Here is a 20348-nt window from a genome sequence, read left to right on the forward strand (position 1 = left end):
TAAAATTGAATGAAGGGAAGCCAATATATGAGATCAATTGATTAACCGTTTTTTTAAACGCAATAAGAATATTATTGAAAATTTAACTAGTTTGGTTCTATACTGCTACACATTATGCAATATATATTTTAATTTCTATTTGTTCCACGGATTATTTTTTACGTAAAAATTCAAATATATTTCACACAAAACATAAAGCTTTTTTTATTAAAACAAAAATTAAAAAAATTATTTATGCACCAAGGATTTGACGAAGAAGTTTCTCAAGTTTGAAATATATATTCTTTTGATTATATTCTTTGGTTATTATTCAAAATGAAAATTTGAATTGGATATATTCATTTCAGGAAATTGGCATATTGAAAACTGATAATCTTATCACAACGTCTCAACAAGATGCGCCAACGACAACATATGCCGATTTTGATGCTTTAAAAAATACATCTGATAACGAAACGAATTCTATGTCAAATTCTTTAAAAGAGATTTCAAGTCAAGAACAAAATGATCAAATTAGTCGCAAACGTGCTCATTCTTCACATTCAAAATCAAGTAAGCGAGATGCTTTTTGCAAGAGAAGAGAAATATTTCGACTTTCTTCAAGATCATATTATAAAACTTTTTCACAAGAAGAACAAGCGCTCCAAGATTTTGACTCACCAACAAAAGAGTCTCCAACAGCTTCAAATGACAGTTTTAAAATCGAATTATTTGTGATTGAAGATAGTGACGAAGAGAAACCAGAAGAATTAAAAACAGATAAGAAAGCGGAAGTTACAGAAACTATTGATGAAAATACTCAAGATAAATTGCGATTAAAGCGTGTATTTGTTGATGCTGACACATTGCTTGGAGATGGTACAAAGAAGAATTTGCGGAAGCGTCGAGGGCCTGAGATTCTCCAGAAATTGATCCAAAAAAGCGATGACGGGAATACACAAAGCACGCAGAATGGGTCGAAAGATGAACTGAAAGACGTTCGATGGAGAACATTGGCAAGTGTTGAATTGGAAGTAGAAGCAGAGATGGAGCGAGTGGCAGCGAGGATGGAGAACGAGAAGAAGGCGCTGAGAAAGAAATGGCGAAAGTACATGGCAGCAAAAGGAGACTTGAGATATGACGATTCCGAAGATGACGAACAAGACAAAAAGAAAGAGCAAAACACAGAAACATCATCGTCAATTCCTTCTCCTTTGTCTGATTCTGGATTTGGATCGAGTTCAAAAGAGAGCGAATCAGACGACGAAGATAGCAGCGAAGAGGATTCTGTTGTTCAGAAGCTCACTGAGCGTAATCTGCGGATCAGAAAGCTGCGAGACATGCTGTATCGCTACAAGGAGTACTACATGAAGCACGACTCCAACGGGAAGAGGAGGACAGGCACAGACATGCGGTCGCTGCTGCTGTCTGGAGAGAAGGATCGTGTGTGTCTGAAGTGGGAGCCGTGGATGGAGACGGAATCAGACGAGGAATTGGAGTGGGAGACGGTGGACAGCAAGGAGGAGGAAGAAGAGATCGAAGAGAAAGAGAAAGAGAAAGAAGGGAAAAAGAGTGGAGAAGGGAATGAAGATGAAGAAGTGCAGCTGATCAAGGTCTGCGAGGTGGATGACAAGAAAGTGAAGAAAAGATGGGTTGACTTGGATGATGAAGATCTGCGGAAAGAAGATGAAGAGTGGGAAGCAGCAGAGCGCGACAGGATGGCTAAGATAAGAGAACGGCGAAGGGCGATGCAGCTCAAGCGGAAGGAGATGGAAAGGAGGAGGCGACTGCAGGAGCAACGAGAACGAGAAAAAGAGCAGAAGAAGGAAGAAGCTGAACAGAATGCTCTGATAGAAAGCTTGGAGATGCAGAAAATGAAGAAAGAGAAAGAACTAGCGGAGCTGGGGAATATGATGAATGACACGACATTTAAGGAAGAAGAGAATGAAACATTGGATGAAGGCAAAAGCACCAGAAAACAGAAAAAAGCAGAAAAAGCAGAAAAAGCAGAAAAAGCGGAAAAAGAGAGTAAAGCAAAGAAAGCGAGCGGAAAGCCAAAGACCAAAAAAGAGCTGGCAGAAATCGCCGAAAACCGCTCAAGTTTTGTGAAGCAGTATGCAAAGCAGATAACAAAGGAGATTGAAAGGAGGAAGAAAAGAGGGCTGTACAACGAAGACAGCGACTGGTACGAGCCGCTGGATGCGATGAAGCTGCTGAAGTGGCTGGAAGAAGACAGAGAAAACGAAGCAGCAGCTGAGTGTGAGAATGCAGATGCCAATGCAGAGAATAGCTGTGGCGGGACAATCACAGAAGGAAGAGAAGAGCAGATCAATGTGGAGCTAGTCAATGAGAATCAAAGCTCGCACAAATCTGTTCAGCTGTTCAAAGAACAAGCAATGCTGACAGATCTGCTGAAAGAGCTGCTGGTTGTCGAAGGAGATGAATGTGGAGACGCCGATGAAGAGGAAATGAACGACGACGACACCAATGAAACAAGAAAAGGCACAAACCTTTCGCTTTTTTCTTTCTTTGAGGCGAAGCCGAGTTTAGATGCTTCCTCTTCTGCCTCTGCCTCTGCCTCTGCTTTTACAACTGCAAGTGATGCAGATAGTACTGGTGAAGATGATGAAGACGATATGTTTTCATTTGCATTTGATGAGACGCTCTGTAGAAATGTTCCTCTGAACGAAATCGGCTTCTCCAAGCTAGATACAAAAGGAACTGCCAACAATTCACACAGAACAGCAGATGGCAGTAAAGACAGTGCAGACAATTCCGTTTTGGATTCGATTGGAGGGAAGTCAGATGGCTCTTATCGGGTGAATATGGACAATAAGTCATTTGGAATGATGAATGGCTTTTTTGACGATGCGTTAGGAGAAGGCAAAGGAGCAATGGATGAGGAGGAGGAGGAGGACAACGAAAGTGTTGTGTTTGTGAAGAAAGTGCAAGCGAGTGGAGAAGGCACAGAACTTCAGGAGGAAGAAAAACAGGAGAGAGAACGGGCGATGGAGAGAGAGAAGCGAAGGATTGTTAGAAGTGAGCTTTTGGAGGCTGTTGACAGAAGAAGAGACGAAGAAGAAGACGATGAATCTCTTCCATCTGAATCAGAAACAGACAGCAATGAAAGCGATGATGATGACGACGATGAGGATGAAGAAGAGGAAGAAGAGGAAGAAGAAGACGAAGGTGCTGATGAAGATGAGGCAAATGAAAACATCATCAATAAAAGTACAAACAAAGAAGATACACACAATGGAAGCAGTGATTTAGACTCTTCTAACAAGAAAAAGAAGCAACAGAAGCAAAGCAAGCTGAGTGCAGGCAGCCGAATTGAGATGTCTATTGTGATTTCAGACGAAGACACATCTGAAAGCAACGAAGAGACAGAGGAAAGCGGATCTCAAAGCAGAAATAGCAAAAGGAGGATGGTTCGGAAGACTCCGAAATCGAAAGAGAACTTGGAGATATTTGGAGAGAAGAGGAAGAAGGAAAAGAAGAAGAAGAAGAAGAAAGAAAAGAAAAACAAAGAGAATGAAAAACACAAGAAATTAGCAGGAGTGAAAATAATTCCTGAGACAAATCACACAAAGCAGCTTAGCAAAGAAGAAAAAGCTGAGAGAAAGCGAAGGAAAGCTCAGCAGAAGCAGAAGAAGCAGAAGATGGAAGAGCAAAGACGGCTGCTGAAGCTGCAGGACGAGAGGAGAAACCACACGCTGTGCGAGCTGTGTGGCGTGCGCAGTTGGATGCTTGTGTTCAGAGACAGGATGAAGAAGATGAAGAAGGAAAGAAGAGCGCAGAGAAGGAAGAGAGAGGCAGAAAGAGCAAAGCAAAGGAAAATGATGGAGCTGCGCATTTTGGAGCAGGAAGAGGACATCGAAGTGGTAGAAGAAGATGCGAAGTTGGAGAAAGAGGAAGGGAAAGCAGCTGAAAATGCACCAAAAATAAAGTCAAAGCGAAAGCCAGGGAGAGCCAAGCAGGTTTCGCCTTCGCAAAGCTTGCGTGACATGCAGCTGAAGTACTTGAAAGAAGACCAGGCGGAGGAAAGGCTGATTGAGCAGCAGGAGCGCAAAGACGACGAGAACGAGGCAGAAGACGCGCTCAAACAAGAGAGAGAGTTGCTCACAGACTGTCTGATGAGCCTTGTGGACTTCTCAGCAATACCACTTGCCCCGTTCCTTCCATTCACAATGTCCCCTCTGGCGATGCTGCAGTCAACACTGTCTCCTTCTCAAACCACGTCTCATTCGTCTCAGCGCTCGTTCCCTTACATCCTGCCCCACATTGTGGCTTCTCTCCATTCCAAACCCCCTCAACCATCTCAACCATCTCAACCTCCTCAATCTTCTCAGCCTCAGACTCCTCCTGTTGTCCCTCAGATTCCCCAGCATTTCAGCCAGCCAGCACCTTCTCCCTTGATTATGTTTACCAATCCTTCTCCTTTCCCGCTCTTGCCAGTGTCTGGCCACACATCGCTTCCAGCTTCTAATCCACCACTTCAAAAGCCAACCACTTCAGTCATTTATTTTGGACTTCCACCAACTTCTTCCCCAACATCTAGCTCATCATCATCTTCTTCTTCCACTTCTTCTTCATCTTCTTCTTCGTCTTCTACATCATCTTCATCTTCTCCTTCCTCTGCTCCCACTTCTGCTGCAACCCCTACGACTCCTCTGACTCCTGCAGCCACTACAACCGTCTCTTCCTCTTCTCCTTCTCCAGTTCCTGTGTCTGCAAATGCTTCTGCCACAACAATTACAGCTGCACCTGCCTCAGCACAAGCACCAGCATTATTAACACCCACAATAATGCCAACATTAATACCAACATTAACTCCCATATTAACACCATCAGCTGCTGCTTCTTCGTTTTCATCTTCGCCTTCGCCTTCTCCAATCTCTTTGCTGCCAAAATTGCCACCGTTGACAGCATCTCCTCCATTCCCTTCAACTCCGTTCTTCTTTCCCCGTCCCGGCTTTTCCGAGCATTCTGCTTCTCGCTCCGCTCATTCTCCAGCTATTTCTCCGATCTCCCCAATTTCTCCGATTTCACTGTCTTCTCCATCTTCTCCGTCAGTTCCTTCTTCTCCTCGTCCAGCACAAACCCTTCCTCCGTTCTTTGCCACACTTTCTCTTCCGCTCCGTCGTCATGTTTTAGAGTGGGTGAATTCGATTGTAGCTTCGTGTGTGAAAGAGAAAGAGAAGGAGAGGGCAATGCTTCTTCGCAATGTGCGGATCAAAATCGAACAGACCACGCTTCAAAACAGAGCATTCAATCAAATTGCAAACAAAGGAAATTATGGCGCTTCGTATGAATACGGCTCATCACCGTTTCAGAAGCAGGAGAACGACAGTACGAGCATAAAACCTGAAGTAAAGCTACAGTCAGATGTGATTGATATCAAAACTGAAGCTCCTCAACCTCAAAAGACGAAAACACCTGTGATACAGAAAGAGACTAATGAGAAAAAGGAAAGTGAAGCTGTGGAATCAAATGCAGAACTTACTCAAAGCGACTTGGATGATTTGTCAAATGACTCGAATGATGAGCAGGTGTTTTTCATCAAAGGAGATACTGGAAAAGAAAGTGCAAAGATAAAAAGAACCAGAATTAGAAACAGAAGGCTCAGAGAGGAACGTCGAAGGCAGAAGCTCAAAATGCTTAGTACTCTGACCATGCAGCAGTTAAATATAAAGTTTTTGGAATGGGAAATAGATAGGATGCAGAAGAGTGCAAGACAACTTAGAAAACAGCTTACAAATAAATGAATGATGAAAAAAGGGCATTGATCAGTTATTTTTTTAAATTTATTTTTTTCTTTCTAAAATGGCAATTGATGTTGATGAGTTAATAACAAAATTATCAAACATTGATTCACCTGTTTTTGTAACAACGTTTAGTACAATGTGGGAAAACATTTCAAATGGTTTCAGAAATTTTCAATAATTAATTTATGCGTGTTTATTACAACTTAAATTAAATAGGTTCAACAGCAAGGAAATTGTTAGAAAAAAATATAATTGAAATTTTACTTCCAGCTTTTGATTTACCTCAGCCTGCAATTATTAGAGGGCTTATTTCTGTTTTCACTGTATTTCTTCTGAAAGGTTTTTTTGGATAATATATTATGCATGATTTAATGTAAAAGCTATTTAGGAGGACAACACAAAATGGCAGGAACGTCTTTAACAACAAAACTTATGCAAATACTACAAAATCCTTGTATGTGTAAAACTAGGTTTTTTTTATTGAAATATTCAAATACTTTTTGTAGTATTTTTTCAACTTCGAGAATTTGTGTTACGGTTCATTTCATTGACATTCTCTTCAAAGTCTATTGTTCAAGATGCCAAAGCAAGTGGACTTGTATCTGAGCTTCATAATCATTTAACCCTTCCACTATCGCAAGCGAAGCATAGCGTCTTCACAGTATTGAAAAATCAAAAAGTCCTTGACCTATCGAAAATTCCTGAGGCTGTTGTAAAAGAATTTGAAGGCAGTCGAGGAAGACTTCCATCTGAAGAAATGGGTTATGACTTCACTTCTCAAGATAAAGCAACTCTGGCAGAACTCGCAGAAAAGCTCAACACAACAAGCATTTACACTCCACCCCTTCAAGCACCATCGCCAAAGCCTAAACCAGAAACCAATCCTTTTCTATTGGCTCAATCAAGATCGTCAACTCCATCTCTTCCTGCTCCTTCTGATTCTTCTGACTCCTCTCCATCTCATTCACAAGCATCTCCATCTTCTTCTTCAAATGAAAATGCACCAAGTTCTTCTCATTCATCTGCTTTTTTGCGTCTACAGGAGATGAGTCGAAAGGCTCTTGAGCAGGCAAAAAAGGATGAGACGAATTCGAAGCAAAGCGATGAAACTAGTGGAGTAAAAGCAGGAAAAGGAGAAGAAAAAGAATCCATAAACGACGTGATGAAGAGATACAGAGAGATGCAGGAGAAGTTGCGAAAGGACAGAGAAGAACGGCAGAAAAAGCTGAAGGAGGATTTGGAGAAGATTGAAGATTCATCGAAGAAAGAGGAAGCAACTGATGGAGGCAAAGAGGATGAGAGGGAAAAGAAGCTCAGAATCTATAAAGAACTTCAAGAAAAGAAGAAGAAAGAGAAAGAAGAAAAAGAAAAGATGCAATCACAAAAAGAGCAAAAGAATGATAAGAAAGAAGCAGAAGAAGATAAAAAAGAGAAAGGAGAAAGAGAAGAAGGCGCTTCGATAAGGCAGTTGCGAAATGCATCAGGGAGAAGATCGTCTCATTTGAGTTTTAGTGAGACATTTGCAGTTGAGCCAGACGAAGAAGACGATGGGAAAGCAGATGACAAAGAAAAAGGCTCTGAAGAGAACAATGAGGAAGTTAGAAGCGATGAATTAAGAGAAGGAGAAAATGGCTTTGATGGAAATGAAGAAACACCATCAACTGCAGACGATAACATTCCGCCTCCTCCCTCGACTCCTCCTCCACCGTCCAGCCCACCCCCTCCATTTTCCTCAGAATCGTCCACACCAGCACTCCCACCCGCATCTCCTCTTTTGTCAACGTCGCTATCTGAAGTTATCCCGTCCACGCCGACTTCACTTGCCTCAGATCTCCCGCAGCTCTCACCTCTTTTCACTCCCCCTGAAATCACACCTCTGATGCCCCCTTCGACTGCTGCAACGTCCACTGTGCCCAGTCCAATTCCGCCGAGTTCTCCAAAACTGAGCTTGTCCCCCGTGCAAAGCGAGGCTGATGAAAACAAGAAACAAGAGGAGACATCAATCGAAAACAAAAACGATGAAAAAAAGAAAGCCAAAAAGAAAACCGAAGAAAAGACAATAAAAGGATACTTGCCAAAAATAATCACCAGAACTAAAGAAGATGCTTTGTTCACCCCTAACCAATCTTCTCTTCCAATTGATAATACAAAAGTTGATTCTCACTCCTCTCCTCCGAATTATGTGCTTAACTTTGCACAGGCATCAAGTCCTCCTTCTGCGTCATCGGCTGCACCTCTTCTTCAGCCTATCGCTGCAAGCGATGTCAGTTTGATTTCAATCAAACCACCTCAGCATCCTCCCCAGCCTTCTCAAAATGAGAGCATTTTGGAAGAAAAGCTGAAGAAAAGCGAGAAGCAACTCGGAAAGGAAAAAGAAGCGAAAGAAAAGTTGTATTATGTTGCAAAGGCAATCACAAACGTGTTTGAAGAGAAAGAAAAACAGACTTCAAAGGGAAGCAAAGGCACCTCCGAGTTATTTCCACAGCAACTCACGTTTGATTACATCACTCAGCAGCTTCCTCGTCTGCCTACTTCAGCCACACTTCTGTCTCAGACAACAGATTTGAAGGTTCTTTCAGAGCCTCTTTTGCAACTTGCGAACAAAGTGTTGTCGTTGCAGTCAACAATTGGCACGTTGGCGGACGAAGTCTCTTCTTTGAAGGAAACAATCGCTGCGACTGCTGCTTTGACTGCTAACAATGAAACGTTTTCTGCTTCCGCTTCATCTTCATCACCATCTTCTTCATTATGCTCATCTGATTCACAATCACCACTTCAACAACAAGATTCACTTCAAACGCCTTCACTTCAGCCATCTTTAGACACGTCAATCCAAGCATCCTTTTCACCCTTGAATTCGTCTTCGTCTCAATCTCCACTTGATTTGTCTTCTTCATCACAAGAAACAACATCTCAACAAGATTCCGCCTTGCCTTCTCTGTCTCTTTCATCCACATCACCTTCTCCCATCTCTTCTGATTCTGAAGAGAAAATGCTTTCCTCATCAGCTTCCTCATCAGCACCATCACCTTCAGAGGAAGAAGCTCATAAAGCAGAAGACTCAACTGTGTCGAAGAGAGTCGTATCAAACCCTTCTCCAGCATTTTCTGGTCTGAAGCTTGTTGGGCGTCTTCCTCATTCCTCTCGCTTCAATCTGTTTGTTCAGAAGTTGTCTTCAGTCTGCGATTCTTTCACAGCAGAAAATGAAAAGTCCACAAAAACACTCCATCAGCTTCTCTCTTCACTGTTTGTGCTTCTGAGTCGTCAAATACCTCTGTCTGCTGTCTCTTCTTCTCTTTTGTCTTCTTCATTGTCTTTACCTTCTTCTTCTTCTTCTTCCACACTTATTTTTGAGAACTTGCATTCACCACACGGACCTTCGCTCCGTCGCAATGGAATCATTCCTGTTTTGGCTTCTCTTCTGAAGAGCTGTGCAAAAATCATCGCAGAACATTCAGAAGCTGTGGAAGCTTTCTCTGATGCTTCTTCAGACAAACCAATTGAGCAGCCATCTGAACAAACATCATTGTCATCTGCTTCAGCATCTTCATCTTCACCCTCTACTTCATCTTCCTCTTTGTCACCTCCACCTTCACCTGCGCATCCTGCTCCACTTCCACCAGGCGTTGCCCTTGTTGCATCTTTGGGATCGCTCTGTCTGCTTCTTTCGTGCATTTCTTGGGCTTCCTTTCAAAACAAACTTGATTCTGACATTTCAGTCACACTTGTTCCATTCCCAGTCAAAGAAGCATGCAACGCTGCTATCGAATCGGGGTATATTCAATCACTCGCAACGATATTTTCCTGCTGCTCCATTAAAGATATTGAAGTCAGTGCATCACTTCTGAACAAAGCACCCGTTTCTTCATTCGGAGATACTGTCTCTGATCAGATGGATTGGACTTATTATGCACTGTGTCTTTCACAGTTTGCATCACTGGCAATCACACAAAACATAACAGATGCAGCAAACCACCAAAAATCTTCTCAAACACAGCGAACAGCATATCCTTCACCATTCAGAAAAAGGATGTATTTGTCTGTTTTGTATGCTCGCCCAGGAGAGCAGAGTGAGACTTTGTTCACTCCAACATCGCTCTGCAGCACTGGAGCTGTTTCTGTTGTGAGAGAGCTTCTGAACAGTGGACTCAACTTTTTCAGCTCCTCAATCAACATTTTGAATGAAAGCATTCAGAAAACATTTGGACCTTCACTTTCATCAATCAAGGAGATACGTCCACCTTCTGCTGCCATCAAAGAACTGCCTTTGCTTGATCCAGCAGACTCACAAATTGGATGGCTGTGCTTGTCGCTTTCTGTTCCTCTGTTGAACTGTCTGACTTCGGACTCACAGAACAACACAACAAAAACAGCACTTCTATCGCTTGTACCTCATCTGATTGTCTGTCTCTTCTTTTCATCTGAGCGCAAGTTTCTGATCAATCCACTTTTAGCACTTTATGCTCTCACCGAACAGAACAATACTTTCACAAGCTCTTCTCCAACTAAATCTGGAAGCGTGTTTGCAGCTAAACCATCACTAGTACCAACAAACGATGCTTTCATTGCAGTTTCAAATGTTCTGCTGACCTCTCCTTTACTTAAACATCCTGAAGCGATTTCTGACGAATCATCAGCAGATGAGATTGCAATAATAAACATTTGCTTGTCGCTTTTATCTTCTTGGACAAAAACACGAAATCAAAGGCGTCTTCTTCATGTTTTAAACATTCCATCGACATTAATGAAATGTTTGATAATGTTCATGCCACTACTGAAGCCACAAAAACAAGCATCTTCTTTCTCTGAAGAGTCGAAAGTTCAATCAACAAAAGTAGAAGAATCAAAAATGGAATTAACAGACGAAAAGCAGTCAGAGGAAAATGATTCTTCTTCTATGGAGGATACTTCGAAGCAAACAGTTTCCATATCGGTAGTTGAGTGCAACCAGACATTGGCTGAGTTCTTTGATATTTCGCAGTTAATCTACAAAACACAAGCAGCTATCTTTGAGATAGTCAAGCTTTGTTTAATTCTTCTGTGCAATTTAGTTGCTTCTCGAATCATTTTGCTCGATTTGATTGTGACAAACTCATTTCCATCTGTGTTAGTTGCTATCGCAGCCGAATTCGCACATCAAATTGTAAAAAGTCCGTCTTCTGCTTCTCATATCGTGCAATGCCTGATTGGAACTCTGGGACTGTTAAGTGATTGCATCTGCTGCCCAAAAAAGAACCAGAAAGGAAACATTGCTATTCCTATTGCTGTATCAGATCAGCCATCTCTGAAAGTTGCCCTCACAATTAGTGATATTGCTGCATTGGATGTATTACGTTACGAGCCCTCGTTGATGACACTATCCTCACTTGCTCTGCAGCTTCAAGCAGAAATGAACGAGAAGTATTTTCAACATCAACAAGAGCGGGTCACAGCCTTGTCACATGTTGTTCACATTCTGAACAGACTAATCACTTTCAGAATTCAAATTCAGACTGAATGGCAATTTGCGCTTTCTCTTTCGCAAAATGAAAGCAATAATAAAATAGAAAACGATGAAGTTCCATCGTCGCCTCTTCCAGACGATTTTGCAGAGACTTTTCTTTATCCTGTTGTGAATCATAAAGTTGAGCTCAAAGAGGATGAAAATAGAATTGAAAGTTTAGATGATCTTTCTTACTCTAATTTTAACATACTGATGAACTGCGTATCAGCTGGAAGTGACTCTTCCATTGAGACTTCATCTTCATCATCTCCAACTTCTTTGTTGGAAACAAAAATACTTTCTGATTGCATAAATACTGTAACTGTTCTAATGCGTCCTTCGTTTATTGTATCTTACATTTCTCTTGCTTCTCATTCCATTCCATTCACCTCTTTGTTCTCAATGCGTCCACTTTCATCTGCCAAGCAAAAACAACTCATCTCTGCCTACATTTCTCTTCCGTCACATTTCTTTGACAACTCTTTCACTTCAAATGCATTCACTTTGTCAATCACATCACCGTCTTTCCAAAGTGCTGTGAGTTCTTATCTGACTTCCATTCAGTCTCAGATATTTGCTCCAGATGACGACACTGAACCAAACACAATAGATTGCTACCCATTCTTCAGTGAGAGCAACATCTCTGAAATTGTGCATATGCTATCAACAGCTTTCTGTGCTCAAACATCCACAGACTCCGCAACTGCCGAATATTTGAACCAAACACCATCGATCCCATTCGCAAAAATTGCTCAGCTTTTAATTTCACTGTTTAAAAAAGCAGTTCTCATAGTTAAAACGGAAGATGAATTAACATCTTCTTCTACAGAAACAAATAAGCCTCTCGATGAATCTACTAATCCTATTTCTTTAATATCTCCTTCTTTGCCATCATCATCTTTTTCTGATGCTTATGAAAATAAGGAACTTTTTGCTGAACAAGTCTTTTCTCTGATAAGCCATCTATGTTCACTGGAACCGTTAACTGCCCAAGAAAACGTATTCACCACGATTCGCTCAGCCTTTACACTTTTGACGATTGCTCAGTCATTTTCACTGAACGAGGTTTCTTCAGCTTCATCATCCGTTGAAGACACATCATCTTCAGCCTCAGCATCTTCTTCTTCCTCATCGAACAGTGTTAGAGGAAGCTGCTTTATTGATTCTCTCCTTTCGTTAATTGAGCCACCACATTCTTCCTCACTCGCACATTCTGCGCTCTCGTTGCTATCCGTTCTCCTCTCAAAGCCCTTAATCACAGATGAAATTGCCGATAAGCCGAAGCGTAAATCCACACGAAATACGGCTGAGTCCACTCTCACCCATTCTTCTGTGTTGTTCTTGCCAATTTTATCAACCGCTGTTCTACTATCTCCACATTATCATTTGATTGTTGATAATATTTTCCCAACAATTTCGCACAAACTGTCTGCATCGTCTTCAAATAAAAATTATTCTTCAAATGAAAGTGATGGCACACTCGATTTCTCCCTTTCCATTTGCTCTGCTGGAATTGTTTCATCTCTTCTCCACATCATGGCCGAGAAACTGGCTAATGCTTCTCCACTTTCTGCGTCAGAGTCCTCCTCTCAACAGGAATTGCTCTGGACTTCCTTAAGCAATGCAGTTAAAAAAATTTATGCTTTGCTATCATTCCAGCCAACTAAGTACTCTGAAACGCCTTGTGATTGCGTGCCACTTTGCAGTCACTTTGACAGTGATTCGGCCGAAACACTTTCTCCGACTGCTGAGCTCCTCTTTCATTTGGGCGATCCTCTTCCTTCTGCTTGTCCTGCTGCAAATCATCTTGTCCTTCTTACAAAAATGTGCTCCTCTTTATCTGATCTTACTTCCTCAGCTTCTTCTCTTCTATCTTGCTCTTTCTATGAAACACCCACAAATTCTCACAATTCTCCGTTCCAGTCTCACTCTTTGAAAGCTTCATCAGAACCTGATCTGTCTATTGTGTCTACATATTTACAAGGTTTTGCCACACCTGCTACGCGGAACCCTCACTGCCTCCTTTGCATCCTCTCAACTCTAAGAGCAGTCTTTGCATCAGATGTTGATGTGCTGAAGGCAGCATGCCAACAGCACATTGTAGTAACAATAATCCTTCCACTACTTCATTTCTTGACATTCAGCGGAGAGTACAAATCTGTTCGTGCATGCTTTGCGCTGCTTTCATCTGCAGTTGAGCTGAATAGTTCAGCAATCCTTTCGAGCATCGCACTTTTTGGACAAGAATCTCCAACTGAAATGAATAGTGGGGAACACAAAGAAGTACCAGTTTCTTCCCATTCATCTTTGCCAAATGCAGCAGATGTGATTGTAGCACTGCTGAACAAGCTGCATCAATGCGCTGATTACAATAAGGAAATCAAACTTGCAAAGGAAAGAGAGAAAGGAAAGGCGAAAAAGCATTTTTCATCTATTTTCATATCTTGGCCTTACTTTTCTGCTGCGTCTATATCATCTTCGATGCTAAATGGAGGCAACGAATCAGCAAAAGAAATACAGCAATGTTCATCTTCAGTTGGCATGGGAGAATGTATCTTGTTTGAAAGTGGCATTTTGCTTTGCATAATTACCCTTCTTCACGAACCTTCTCTTCAGAAGCAGTTCAGAGCAGTTGGACTAACACACATTTGCATCGACTCCATTCGCTCAATTGTCTCTGCACAACAAAATCTTCTCTCGATGCTGTTTAATGTTTCTGACAGCAATAAAGTGAACAGAGAAGAATTGCTGGAAGAAGAGGATTCTGTATTTGCAAGCTTTGTTTCCGAGAAGCATCAATTTGAATATGTGAATCTTCCCCATCCGCTGGCATTACTTGCACTGGAAGACAAAACATTCAGAAAATACTTGCCGTCGCTGGAAAGTGACTCACAACCATCTTCTTCAACTTCTCTCAGCTTGCCATTCCCATCTTCATCTTTCTTTACAATTTCACATGTTGAGTCTGCTGTTACAATCATGAAGCGGCTTTCCAATTTGTGCAACTTCTCCATTTTGACGCTGATCAACACGTGTTATCATCAAGAAGCACTTTCTGTGGCGATAGGATTGGGGATTGCACGTCTCCTTCGAGATGCTCTTATCGTTGAAAAAAAGTGCGCCCAGCTTCTTGTTTGGCTGCAGCCAGAAGCTGCATCCCAGCGGCTGCTGGCTGAATCTCCACGTTATAAGATTTCGTCGTCTGTGTTGCAGCTAATGGAAATAGTGCTTCCGTCGCATCTGTCATTTTCAACTCAATTAGAAGCAACTGTACTCAATCTGATAAGTCGCGTTTCGTGCACTGTCCAAGGAATGGAGCAAATTGCTGCACAGGGGCTTCATGTGTTTATTTGTGCAATGCTAAGAAAGACTCTGACAACCCTTTCATTAAGTGTGTATTTTTATTGATTTCCAAAAACATAATTGAATTTTCTTAAATATAAAAATTTCTATTCTCTTTTTCCATTTATTGGTTTTTAATAATATGTGATCATTCGCTATTTTCAAAAGATTCTCCATCAGTTACTGATGAAGTTATGGAGACAGCAACTGCATCAGTCGTTCATCTGAACACACATTTTTGCTATGCCTTTGTTTTTATGAGTTCGCATCCATCAGAAGAAACACCAGTTATTCTTTCAGCCCCAACCACCGAATCCATAAGAACAGATTATTTGTTCTTTAATGCGATGGACATTCTTATTATGTTTGCGCAGAAAAAGTGCAAAGATGAAGCATCGCATAATACAGAAGAAGAGCACGAAGAGAAAGCATCTGATATTCGAGATGTTCACAAAGATGTTGAATACATTGCTGCCTTTGTCTCTTTTCTGATTGATTGGATCTCTGTAGAGCAATCGCACGGTGGCTTCTCAAATCAATCTGAGCAGATTCAATATCCGTCAATTCTTTCTTATTTATTAATTGAATCTGCAAGCCCAAGTCAGATCTTTATGTCTGTATTAGAAAGTATAACACAGCTAACTACGTTTCCGATTATTCTTCGGAGGAGAGCATCACAATTGATATCAACAGTTCATCAGCTTATAAGAAGTGGTTTCATTCCACCAAAAGGAACATTATCACCCTCAAGCATATCGCACTTTATCATAGATCCAAATAAGAAAGCTATTATGAGCCTTAAATAATTAAACAGGTTAACATTTGTTTTCTGTTAATTGCTGTTTTATATGTTTTTGCTTTTGTTTGAAAAGATTGAATTCTTGTATTTCTTACTTGTTTATAAAAACACCCCATTTTAAATTTTTCTGTTTAATGACAACGTATTTATTATTTGATTTTTGTGATATATTTAGATATTAATGTTTATGTTTTTAATAAAGCCGAAATAAAACAGTAACTGTAGACGATGTGATAAAGCAAATAGCATCAACTCATCGTAGAATTTTTTTAACTGACAATGGTTTTAAAAAATCAGAGTTCTTGTTGTTTGTTTAAAAAAAATTCACAATTTTTAATAAACAGATCCTTCACTACACATTGAGCAAATGAACAATTATCTTAAATTATCAGACGTTAAATCTGCCGCGTATCATGTTAAAAAAGGTTTCTTGCAAAGAAATTATTTCAGTTAATTAAAATGAAATTAGCAATGCAAATTTCTGAGAAAGATGAATATAAAATTACACTTGCTCATATTTACGATATGCTTGGATTGGTATCTTTTTTCAACTTATGTTGTGTCCGATGATAATTTCTTTTAAAAAGATTTTTACACGTTCAGGAAAAAATGATGAAGCAGAACAAGCATTTTCTGATGCAATCCGACTTGTTGAAAAGGAATGGTCATTTTGGGCTCATTGGTCAATTCCTGCTCTTCAAAGAAGCGATTGGAAATGTGCAATTGAGAGACTCGATAAAGCAATAACTCTCTGTAGCAGAGAAAATTCAAAACCATTGCTAATGATGATTGCATATGCATATCTGATAGATGGAGAAGTATGGCATTATTCATATATGTTCGACAAACGATGAGCTCATTTGATTTTTGAACACTTTCAAAACCAAAGGAACAAATATCCAAGTCTTATTGCCTTGAATGTCTGGATATTGATCCGAGATATTCACATGCTGTGCAATTTATGCAAGATTTTCAGGATCGAGTTGACGCTTTGTGCAACCAAGCTAGCTTGCTTTCAAAGAAAGGTTTTAGCAATTTCATTATTTGAAAATCAGAATTTTGTTTTGGCTGAAGGAAAATTTGTTGAGGCCTCAAGAGTAATGGCAGAAGCAATAAAAATACAACCGGAATCTGCTTTGTTACGATGCCAACGGTATAATTTTTTTTGTGAATTTATGTTTTCTAAAAGTGTGTTGGATTTTGTTTTCAGTGCAAGTTATCTTCGAATGGGTGGTTCAATTTTGAAAGGCAAAAAAGAGATGACAAAACTATTGACAGAAGTCGAAACTGTTTGAATTACATTTCTTTTGTCATTGTGTTATTTTATCAAATCTTTTTCTGTATTTTGATGAAATACAATAAACATGTTATTTTTTTTAAAGGATTCCGAAAGAAAAGCAGTGAATAAAGAACTTGCCCTTCTTCTCAACGATGAAGCTATCATTGCATTAAGGTTTGCTTTATTTATTGTGATTTCTGCTGTGAAAAAAAAACTATAAATACTTTTTACATCAAATGAATGATTTCAATTAATATTTGAAATGAACAAATGCGGTTTTTTATTTTGCTGTTATGGAAAATCATATTTAGCGAGGGGAATTTCGAGAAATCGCTTTCTTTGTTGGCAGACGCAATAAGTGCCGATGAACAAGCTGCTATCATCAGAAAGAACAGAGGAGGTTTTATTCATTTCTTGCTCATTTTGATGTTTTGGCTGAATAATTTGCTATTTCGAATTCTTCTTTCTCTCACTCAAAAATTGTCAAATAACTCGATCATCTTCAATGCGTTTTCATGATTAAATTCACTTTTGATACATCCTTTGAATGACTAAATTCAATGGCTTGAATAAACTTTTAGACTGTTTTCGTGAGATGGGAGATCTTCCATCAGCAATGAAAGATTATTTGATAGCTTTGAAATTGAAGTATGCTTTCTTTCTGTTGTTTAAAACATTATCAGCTGCATCCTCTTAACATTAAATAATTCGTGAAACAATCTGATTATGTTATCATTTTTATGTAATTGAAGTCCTGGCGATGAGGAAACACTCTATCGAATTGCACAGATTCATGCATACTTTGGTAAAGAAGTCTGTGATACTACATAACAACTTGTCTTTTTCACACACTCTGTTTTATTAATTAATTAATTTTGTTTCCATTTTATTAATATTGCTTCTCCATATCTTTTTACATTCAGCTGCTTGAGGCCGGACGCATTGAAGAGAGTCTTGTGGAGATGGACCTTGCAATCGAGTGCCTTCCTTTCTATCGCTCGTCTGTAATGACACAATATTCTCCCTCGACAAGAGCGCAGACGTCTGTTCTCTCTTCTTCGTTTTTCGTTCTGCCTCAGCCATCTCATTCAATTGCTTCTTCCTCTTCCTCTTCTTCGTACTCCGAGTCATCTACATCACCTCAATCTGCCTCCCGCTCTTCTGCGCAGGCAATGACTGAGGATTTGTCGCATTCAATTTTTGCTCCTCTTCAACTATTTCTCCAAAGAGCAGATGTTTTGATGAGACTTGGAGTTTGCTTCTTTGAATTGACATTTGAAAATAATGCTTTATCTATTTTTAAAAAACAATAAAAAATATATTTTGATGCTTTCTTCTTATCTCATTCACAAAATGAATGATTCATCTTAAAGCGAATGAAAGATGCATTTTCAGATCTTGAATGGGAGTACAAACTCAATCCAGACTCACCAGTTTGTTTCATTTATGTCAGTTTTCTGCTTTCCTACAATGAATGCATTTTTTATCTTCTTCAAAACGAACAATTTTTTGCGGGGTTGATTTATTGCTTTGAAACAATAACAGGAAGTTGAGCAGCGGATAAAGCAGTTTATGCCTCAGAGCATGACGCACCCGTCTGAACATCCATTTTCATCCATTCCATCTTTCGATTCTTCATCTATTTCTTCTTCCTCTCCTCGCCACATTCGCGTCTCTTCCTCGAATCAATCACGTCCTCTTCGACCTCTTCCGCTTCCTGATTGCCTTGTCCAATCTCGACAGTTTGATTTTTGTTTTTCACATGATATTTCTCATTATTTAATTATTACCAAAATGAACTGTCTGAATGTTTAACTTTTTTGCTTTATCTTCGATTTTTTTCAGAAAATCAAAGGAGTTTGAAAGATTTTGCGCTCAGCCCATTCCGCATGGCCCTCCAAAAGCCAAAATTATCCTTCAAAAGTCTGAAAAGAAAACATGGAAAGATCGTTCAAAATCCTCTGAGGCTTCTACTCAACATTTTCTGTTGCCTCAACAAAGGAAAGAAGATAATTATGATTCTCCAACAAATAAAATGCGTATTACTCCAACATCGTCCATTCTTCCAACATTACCTCCTCAAGCTTCTGTCCCACCAAAACCTCCTGAAATCATAACAACATCAAGTAGCCGGCCGCAAACGGAAGACGAAAAACGAATGCAAAACCGTTCTGGAGGTGTTGCATCTTTTCAACTTGAGTCAAGATTTCACATTTGAATAGTTTTTAAAATAAATATTTCTATTTGAAGAATTTCTTTTTTTTGAAATAATTGTTTTTTTCATTGAATTTTCAAGTCCATTTTTCTTTTTTTGTAAAATGAAGAAATTTTTTTGCATGTTTTTTAAAATTAAAAAAAAAAAAAAAAAATTCAAGAATTAATATGAAATTTTTCTTATTTTATGAAACATAAAAAGATGTGTTGAAAAAACACATAACAAAGATAACTTGAAACGAATAAGAGTTTATGCACCAAAGCCATAAAGTGTTCTTCCTTGGCGTTTGAGTGAGTAGACAATATCCATGGCGGTAACTGTCTTCCTTCTGGCATGTTCTGTGTATGTCACAGCATCACGAATGATTCCTTCAAGGAACATTTTCAAGATGATTCTTGTTTCATCATAGATAAGGTTGGAGATTCTTTTCACGCCTCCTCTGCGGGCAAGACGGCGGATGGCTGGTTTTGTAATTCCTTGGATGTTATCACGAAGCTTGCGATATCCCTTTGCTCCGGTTTTTCCAATACCTTTTCCTCCTTTTCCTCCTTTTCCACGTCCAGACATATTTTATATAATAGATTTGAGATTAATAATCAATGTTGTTCACATTTGAGATTTTATATTTATATTAGTTAAAAATATCCCATAATATATCAAATGGACATTTACCATAATTTTTAAAATTTTCTTCATTTCAAAGACTTTGCAAACATCCATCAAATTTCAAAATAAATATTTGATTATTTCAGAAAATTTGCTAAAAATAATTTTATGATCAAAACCATATCTTTGGATCAAATTATTGTTTGTTGGAATTGTTGATGGAAGATCAGGGTATTTCACCTATTGCTGATCCTCTTGCAGGACCTAAGTTGACAAAAAAGCTATTCAAATTAGTTAAGCATTGTTTGTCTTTGATTTTTCATTGCATCTTCGATTGTTACGTTGTTTTTTTCATAAACATAGCTGCGAAAGAAAAAACACTTCGAAGAGGTGTTAAAGAAGTGGTAAAAAGCATAAGAAAGGGGAAGAAGGGGTATGATTGACTTATATTATTTTGTGTGCTCAATTTTCATTTTTAATATCAAAAAATATTTTTTTGAAAACCTTTGTCAATGATCAAACAAACTTTCATTATGATAAAAACTTTTTGTAATTTAAATCATAAGGCTTTGCGTTATTGCAGGAGATATCTATCCTATTGACGTCATTTCACATCTTCCTGTCTATTGCGAAAAAATGGACGTTCCATACATTTTTGTTCCTTCAAAAGCAGATCTTGGTGCAGCAGCAGGAACAAAAAGACCAACTTCATGTGTTCTTGCAACAGAACTTGATGGACAAAACTCTCCTGACAAAATTAAACAGAAATATAAAAAGATTCGTGCTGAATTAGCTAAATTTTCTGGTTAAATAATCTTCCGTGTTTTTTTGTTTTTTATTCAAAACAATTGAATTTTAAAGAAGTCTTTTTTAATTGT

General features: G+C 39.2%; 5 protein-coding genes across 5 annotated transcripts; 4 read left to right on the forward strand and 1 right to left on the reverse strand.

Annotated features, from left to right (window-relative positions):
- Positions 1 to 22: 22 nt before the first annotated feature.
- Positions 23 to 5846, forward strand: MONOS_2794 (uncharacterized protein). The gene is made up of 3 exons (XM_067872744.1): positions 23 to 89; positions 199 to 267; positions 348 to 5846. The coding sequence occupies exons 2-3, from the start codon at positions 235 to 237 to the stop codon at positions 5745 to 5747; spliced, it is 5433 nt and encodes a 1810-aa protein (XP_067725724.1). The 5' UTR covers positions 23 to 89; positions 199 to 234; the 3' UTR covers positions 5748 to 5846.
- A 303-nt stretch (positions 5847 to 6149) lies between these two features.
- Positions 6150 to 15377, forward strand: MONOS_2793 (uncharacterized protein; the record flags this gene model as incomplete). Its single annotated transcript, XM_067872743.1, has 3 exons — positions 6150 to 6201; positions 6254 to 14620; positions 14740 to 15377. The coding sequence occupies 3 exons, from the start codon at positions 6150 to 6152 to the stop codon at positions 15375 to 15377; spliced, it is 9057 nt and encodes a 3018-aa protein (XP_067725726.1).
- A 127-nt stretch (positions 15378 to 15504) lies between these two features.
- On the forward strand, positions 15505 to 18867 carry MONOS_2792 (uncharacterized protein; the record flags this gene model as incomplete). The annotated part of the gene is made up of 16 exons (XM_067872742.1): positions 15505 to 15512; positions 15573 to 15652; positions 15715 to 15795; positions 15840 to 15907; positions 15958 to 16188; positions 16260 to 16395; positions 16445 to 16523; positions 16581 to 16659; positions 16753 to 16823; positions 16961 to 17049; positions 17231 to 17297; positions 17402 to 17462; positions 17573 to 17902; positions 18023 to 18082; positions 18195 to 18391; positions 18495 to 18867. The coding sequence occupies 16 exons, from the start codon at positions 15505 to 15507 to the stop codon at positions 18865 to 18867; spliced, it is 2010 nt and encodes a 669-aa protein (XP_067725725.1).
- A 105-nt stretch (positions 18868 to 18972) lies between these two features.
- On the reverse strand, positions 18973 to 19497 carry MONOS_2791 (Histone H4). The gene has a single exon (XM_067872741.1). The coding sequence runs from the start codon at positions 19429 to 19431 to the stop codon at positions 19114 to 19116; it is 318 nt and encodes a 105-aa protein (XP_067725727.1). The 5' UTR covers positions 19432 to 19497; the 3' UTR covers positions 18973 to 19113.
- A 191-nt stretch (positions 19498 to 19688) lies between these two features.
- On the forward strand, positions 19689 to 20330 carry MONOS_16793 (putative Ribosomal protein L7Ae/L30e/S12e/Gadd45 family; the record flags this gene model as incomplete). Its single annotated transcript, XM_067869665.1, has 3 exons — positions 19689 to 19773; positions 19834 to 19903; positions 20037 to 20330. The coding sequence occupies 3 exons, from the start codon at positions 19689 to 19691 to the stop codon at positions 20278 to 20280; spliced, it is 399 nt and encodes a 132-aa protein (XP_067725728.1). The 3' UTR covers positions 20281 to 20330.
- Positions 20331 to 20348: the final 18 nt, after the last annotated feature.

Source organism: Monocercomonoides exilis (genome assembly GCF_001643675.1).
Source record: "Monocercomonoides exilis strain PA203 chromosome Unknown scaffold28-1221067, whole genome shotgun sequence".
Taxonomy (NCBI): domain Eukaryota; phylum Preaxostyla; order Oxymonadida; family Polymastigidae; genus Monocercomonoides; species Monocercomonoides exilis.